The sequence below is a fragment of the Pteropus alecto genome, unplaced genomic scaffold (genome assembly GCF_000325575.1).
Source record: "Pteropus alecto unplaced genomic scaffold, ASM32557v1 scaffold67, whole genome shotgun sequence".
NCBI classification, from domain to species: Eukaryota; Metazoa; Chordata; class Mammalia; order Chiroptera; family Pteropodidae; genus Pteropus; species Pteropus alecto.
This window is the reverse complement of record NW_006441061.1, coordinates 9,669,438-9,675,929: the sequence shown is the minus strand read 5'-3', so window position 1 is coordinate 9,675,929 and position 6,492 is coordinate 9,669,438. Positions and strand designations below refer to the sequence as shown.

Genomic DNA, 6,492 nt, shown 5'->3' with positions numbered 1-6,492 from the left:
GCCGTGCGCCCCGCGCGCCCTCACTTTTGTAGTTCCAGTGGATGCTGGTGACCTGGATCTCCTGGGTGGGGATGTACTCCTCCACGAACTTCTTGCCCTGCAGCCGGTGCCACAACGCGGTCTTGCCCGTGTTCCTGTCTCCGCGGATCACTATCTTCACTGGCGAGAGGGAGGAAGAGCTGATCAGGCAAACCAACCACACCCAAGGCAAACTTTTACCTCGCTGCCCGGGACCCTCTTTCTTCTGCATGGACCGTGGCCTGGTGGCTGGTGAGCAGGGAGGCACCGCGTGCCGGGGAAAGGGGGACGGTGCCCGCTCGGTGCCCCTGGGCCCTCTGCTCTCCCCGCTTCCCCCATTCCACAGGAGGACCTGGTGGCGTTTCCCCCGGGCTGCTGGGGTGACATCTGCTGGGACTTTCCTCGAGGGAAAGTGGCCTCCCTTAGAGCTGGAGCCCAGGATGGCGCGCAGGGTCCGAGTCGGGGTCGGGCTGCTCGCCCTCCTGACACAGCTTTCTAGATCCCGATGGTTCGCTCTTAACCTACTTTTCCTCAGCCCTGTATTTTTAGTGCACAATTCTGCAGAGCGCCACGCTTTTGAGGTCCGCAGGTGTGGGGTCACAGCAGCAAGTGTGCTCTGTTTTGCCTCCTCGACAAGTATTTACAGAGCGGCCTGTGTGCCAGGCGTGGACACAGGACGGCAGCGCAGGGTTGGGGAGAGCCAGGACATGTCAGTGGGACAAGCAGGGACAGGGCCTTGCAGGGCCTGGAGCCCGCGAAAACGTGGGCTTCTGGACGCCTCTGAGAAGGCTCAGCTCTGGCACATGAGTGCCACGCACGACACGGGCCACTCCGGAAAGGGGCTGGAGGGCAGTTCAGGGCCGTAGGGAGCCGGCGGGCGGGGTGGGCGTGGCACTGACAGGCTCTGGGGGTGGAATGGACCTCAGGGACGTGGTGTCAATGTGACTCGGAGGTTCTGGCCCTTGGTGACACGTGGGTGGCGGCGTCCTCTGATGAGGTGGGCGCCTGCAGCAGGGGCTGCAGATGCTCGTGGACCCCGTGCAGAGTGGAGAGCCCAGCAGGTTGGACCAGAGCTCCCTGAGTGGCCTTGCAGTATGTGTGGACAGCAGAGGATGCTTCATGCCATGGAGCTGGGTGAGGCCACCGAGGGAGCTGCAGAGAGGGCTGGGCCGCTGTCCCGGCATCCTGACCTGGCCGCGTGCCCCAGGGCTGTCGGCTTCTCTGCCCACCCCACTCCCCTGCTAGTACGCGGCCCCTCGATTCTCAGAGACACTCGGTTCTTTTTCCATGAAACTCTGTCACCAAGTCAACTTTCTCATCCCATCCCACGTTCCCCAAAAGTCCAACCTTCGTCACTGGAATGTACTCACTGTTCTCAAACTACACGCCCTCGGTCAGACCTCAAGGACACGCCTCTTCCACCCCTTTTATCATGTCACCGAACAGGACACGAGGAGCCACTGCTCTCAAGGTCACAGGCAGTCCACCCCGATTCCAGCCAGAGGCCAGACACGGGCCTCCAAGTTAAGACGTGGAGCCCCCAGGAGGGCCACGGGAGAGGACCGGACGGGCAGAGTGGCCGTCTGCAGCCTGACCCCAGCGTCCCCTGGAGACTGCGGGCCAGCTGAGGGGGGGACGATCCAGCGTCGCACCCAAGCCTCCCTTTCACTCCCCGAACACCGCCCTTCGTGGTGTCCTCTTCCCGCATCCTGCGGTTTCTCACGGCTTCTCAGCTTGCGGGAGGCAGGTTCTCTCCCAAATCCACTGGGTCCTTCTGCACAGCCTTCCGGTGGCTGTGCGTGTGCCCAAACCTCTTTCACCTCTGTAAACACGTTACACGGCCGACTACGTGTGCGGAAGTCACTAGGGGCCCGCGGCAGCCACTCCCAGGGCTGTGTGCCCGGCCATTTCCCGATACTTTACCGGCAGCTTGTGGTTCCTGGCATCTTTGTGGCAGGGCCGTCATCAGAGAGCGTCTGTGAGAGCTATGCCCGCGGCCGGGGCTCCTGAACTTACTCCCCGCTGGAGGCTGTGGGGCTACTCTGACGGTTTTGAGGCACACTCACCCGGAGGTCAGCTTGGGCCACAGGTACCAGGAAGATCGGCTTTGTGCAGGGACCTCAAGGCGCCCCTTCCGGCAGGGGTTCCTGGTTTTCATCCCTCCCCACCCCTCCCACGCCCCGGAAATGGAAGCACAGCTCCCGGGGTCTGCCGGGTGCCCTCCCAGCACCCACCCCTTTGCTTCTGGGCAAAGTGGACGGCTGTGTGCCCTTCATCCAAGTTCAAGAACTAAGTGAAGCATTAATGTTTTTCTAAATATTTTCTTCAAACTTTAAAACTCGTTTTGAGGGGCAGGGCAGTTCAGGTTATCGACGTTTATCATACAGCCTGAAAAGAAGTTCGGTGCTATCATAAAAGCCACGTTTTCAGTCTAGTGTTGTTGTTCACACATGAAAGCATCCTGAGAAAGAAAAATTCGCATTTCTGATTTTATGTTAATTTTCTCCCCCACAAGGGCTTTTACCCACCAGCACTCCATTTTTTATTTTTGTTGAGCTGGGCAAATTCTCCGCGGCAGCAGAGCGCGCAGTGAAGGCGGGGAGTCCTCCTCGTTTGGTCCCAATTGTAAAAGGGGAGGCTCGTGACCGCGGATGGGTAGGGGTTTCGCCAGATATCCTCGAGCAGGTAAAAGAAGTTCCCTTACGTCCCCAGCCTGCTAAGAAGTGGGTTTTGTTTTGTTTTGGTTTTTGGAAATTCATAAACGGGTGTTGAATTTTACCAGCTCTTTTTCTGTGCCGATGGAGATGAACCGATTTCTTCTCCTTTAATCCTCTGGTAAATCATACGTGTTTTGTTAAACAACCCTTACGTTCCTGGAGTGACATTACTTGGTACCAGTGTAGTAATTTGCTATCATTAAGATGTTAATACAGTTTAATGACTTTCTAGGTCCGATTTCCCAATCCTTTTCAAAATGTAGTCTCGGCTGTCTCTTTTACCTGGTGAGGCTGCCTGTCCCCACTGACTGACTGCGGACGGGAGGGTCGTCCCGCCACTGCATGTGATGAGGTCATTACTGCCACCCCCACCTCCATCCCCGCCACCTTCTATTACATTGGGCAAGATTTTTTTACCCTTTTTTCGCCTGGTGTTTGAAAGATCTGCAATCTATTTCCATTCTTCGAACGGTAACTCTTGAATTTTTAACATTCGCATTTGCTGCAATGGAGTAAATGAACAATTTCTTTATCTTCTTAAATAACGGTGACTTTTGAATGCCTTAACTCTGGTCGGCTCCATCCCGGGTGATGTGCCGTTGACTTCCGGTATTTCAGTGTCTCAGATTTCGACATCGTCCACACCGAGCATCGCGGTGGTCGGAACTGGCGCGTATGCGGAGGTCACCCACATCTACCCATTTCGGCGCTCCCCGCAGCTCCGTAAACCCCACTCCCCTCCCTGCGCTCCACTTCCCTCTGTCTAGACCAGGGGTCCCCGTGACTCTTCTCCCCCGACTCAGTCCTCACTCACTCACGCCCCCACGCATTTCCTGCAGAACAGAAAATCATTTTCTTTCACGCGCCGCCCACCAAAAGAACATGGTTTATCTCACATGCAAACGTGCGCTCACTCCTGCAGGAGACGCAGGTTCAGGTCCTGACGACGCCCTCTCCATGGGCCAGCATCGCCTCACGAGGGCCACCAAGACAAGCCCCCAGTGAGTCCCCAGCTTCTGCTCAGAGCCCTTCAAAGTCCCCTCATTCACAAAGTCCCTATGATGGCCTAAAGGCCCCCGTCACCCTCACCTCTCTGGCCTGCCTCTCGTGCTTCTCTCCCGACCTCGCCCCCAGACTCCCCTGGCCCAGAACGTACCTTCCCCAGCACCCTTCCGACCTCTGCCCCGCCAGGCCTGCTCTGACTCCCCACGTCAAGGCCCAGGCCCGCCCCGACCCTCAGCAGTTCTACCTGTCTTCCGTGGCGCTCAGTCCCCTGGGCGGCTACACGGCTACTTCCTCACCGTGTCTGCTGTGCCTGTCTGTCTTCCGCCAGAATGTACACCCCACAGAGCACAGACTGCTGTCCAGGTTCCCACTGATGAACACCCAAGAAACTTTGCTGAATAAACAAACACCACAGAAGGAAGCCTGCGATGGCAAACGTGCCTGTCATGGCCAGCACGGGCTCGGGAACTTGCACAGCTGCCCTGCCAGGGCAGGTCCAGCAATTTGCCAAACTCGGCTGTTCGTTTCCTGAAGGAAAAGCTCTCTTAGCCCTGAAATCAACCTTTCCGAAGTTTTCTTAGTGAGGAAGAGTTCAAGTCCATCTTTCAATTACAGCACTGAGATCTGACCGGCCGGGCCCCTGGCTGTCCCCCGTGAGGAATGCAGTCCCGAGCAAGGACAACCGCACCCAGTCCCGAAAGACCGATGTTTCCGAGCTGCCCCTAGTTAAAGCTTCTCCCCAAACACCGCTGGTAAACGGCGTCCACCTTTCCCTCCGCTCTGTATGCAAACGACTTGAAACTACAAGAACACCCTAAACTTGACTTGCGTGCTGGGTTTCCCTGTATGTGTGACATCAGTCACATCTCATCGTCATAGCAACTTACAAGAAAATGACTTCTTTGCTCTGGGAGGACAACATTCTGTAAGAAACGTATCTAGAAACCGTCAACTCTTAGCTACACAAACCCTGAGTCTGCACTTATCACGCTGCTCATTTGTTCCTCTAAGAAAGACATCTCGGAAAATAAATGCTAGAGACGTTCTACTTTGCTAATAAAGGGAACCGAGAAGTTCTAAAATTACATGTTATTCGACCACACGGACTGTAATTCGGGCACAAATCCCATTGTCTCCATCCACCCCTCGTTTAGTCCTGGAGACCCTAACCTGCCCGCCGACCCCCCGAGGCCGGATGTGTCCTCTGGACAGCTCCGCTGTCCCTTGCCATTCCATCCGCAGAGACCAGGGGCTGTGCCGTGGTGAGTGCTTTTCAAAAGGTGAAGTGTCCAGTTTCCGAGTCTGATTTCCAAAGGACTAGGATTAAGTTTAAAATAATACTGTAAGGAATAAAATTAAATAAGGGATCCAAGTGCAGACTGTGAAGATTTGCATAGATGGGTATTTAGAGTTACTATTCTCTGAACATAAGAGAAATACATACAGAATCGCGAGTAGAACACATCTACAACGACCCCTGTTTCAAGCCTGCACCGAAGTCCTTCCAATCAGTTTCTCAGTAGCGTACGTTATCACCAGACTATGTCGTCACAGACTGGAAGACTCTCCTGAAAGTAGCAGAAAGGGAGAAAGGCCCAAATCGTGTAGCATGTGTGGAAATACGTCTAAGGAAGACGATTTAAAAGCAGAGAACGAAAGCCTTTAAATACTGCCGGGAAAAAGCCAGCAAGGGAGAAAACCTGCAAACGGGTCAGGAGGACAGTGAGCATCTAGGAGCCTTTCAATTTACATAATTTATAGCGGAGAAGTGGAACCGGCCGGGGCTGTGGGGCAGCTGTAAATAACTCCTCCTTCCCGCAGGAGAAGACAGGTCTCCTACAACACCGAGAGTCTGTGCGCCTTCTGGAGCTTTTCTAAATATAGTCCTTACAAACGCTTCTTTAAGGGGGGCGGGGGATGTGTGGCGTAGATGATATTCCGTCTTCAAAGTGAATGCGAAGTCTATGAAGAGAAATGCCTCGGCTCAGACTACAGAGCCGGCTGGATGTCACCGCTCCTCTTGCGAGTCACCACGGTTCATCCACGGAGGGCCTCATCACCCCTTTAAGACGGTCACAGACCACAGAGCTCTCCCACGTTATGTAAGAGTCCCTCTTAGACGAGGTCGCCTGGGCCAATCGGGGCACCGCAGAGCGCACCCGGAACCGCCTGAGAGGAAAGCGGGGCTCTTTTCTTTGTCCTCTCTAAGGTGTGGCTCCTAGAGTCACGTCACCGGTCCCAGGAGAGTGCACCCTCTGGCCCTGGAGTCTAAGACCTCGACTTCGGCCCCCAAAACACGCCCTAGGGCACCCACAACGCGCCTGGCACAACTCGGGGTTCAGCTCATCCTAAAACAGCACCCGCCAGTCTCCCCGCAAACGGTGAGGCCCCCGGGACGCGACAGGGCCCGCGACCCTTCCCTGGCCGGGGTGCAACCCGGCTTCTGCCCAGTCCCAGTCGCCGCGGCCCGGGCCTGTGGCCCCCTGGGGACCCCACTTTCTACGTCCCACCCGCGGAACCCCGGGCGCCCCGCCCGTACTCACTGTTGTACTGCACCCCTTTGGCGAAGCGCCTCTGCAGCGCCTGGTTCATGGACTGCAGCCCGGCGGGGATGTTCTTGTCGCGGCCCGGAGTCTGCTCCGACCCCACCAGCTTCTTGAGCGCGGAAAACATCTTCCCGCTCGCACGTCCGAGCTCGGCGAGGCCCGCGAGCTCAGCAGCGGCGGCGGCGCGGCGCCGATGGCACCATGTC

At 56.3% G+C, this 6,492-nt stretch overlaps 1 protein-coding gene and 1 long non-coding RNA gene across 6 annotated transcripts in view; one reads left to right on the top strand and one right to left on the bottom strand.

Annotated features, from left to right (window-relative positions):
• RABL6 (RAB, member RAS oncogene family like 6) overlaps positions 1-6,486 on the bottom strand; it is a 21,024-nt gene extending 14,538 nt beyond the window's left edge. Inside the window, exons 1-4 of one of the 3 annotated variants that reach the window (XM_015594220.2) lie at positions 6,284-6,417; positions 5,185-5,308; positions 4,911-5,057; positions 25-159 (exon numbers count right to left, since the gene is read on the bottom strand). In XM_015594220.2, the coding sequence (XP_015449706.1) occupies positions 25-159; positions 4,911-4,971 (196 nt within the window). In that variant the 5' untranslated portion in view covers positions 4,972-5,057; positions 5,185-5,308; positions 6,284-6,417. Of the gene's footprint in view, positions 1-24; positions 160-4,910; positions 5,058-5,184; positions 5,309-6,283 lie in introns of all 3 variants that reach the window. The other 2 variants (XM_025051137.1, XM_006918120.3) reach the window with 2 other exon arrangements.
• LOC107196118 overlaps positions 5,977-6,492 on the top strand; it is a 7,072-nt gene continuing 6,556 nt past the window's right edge. For all 3 annotated transcript variants that reach the window (XR_001517454.2, XR_003048180.1, XR_003048184.1), the window contains exon 1: positions 5,977-6,121. This is a non-coding gene — a long non-coding RNA (uncharacterized LOC107196118). The remainder of the gene's footprint in view (positions 6,122-6,492) is intronic.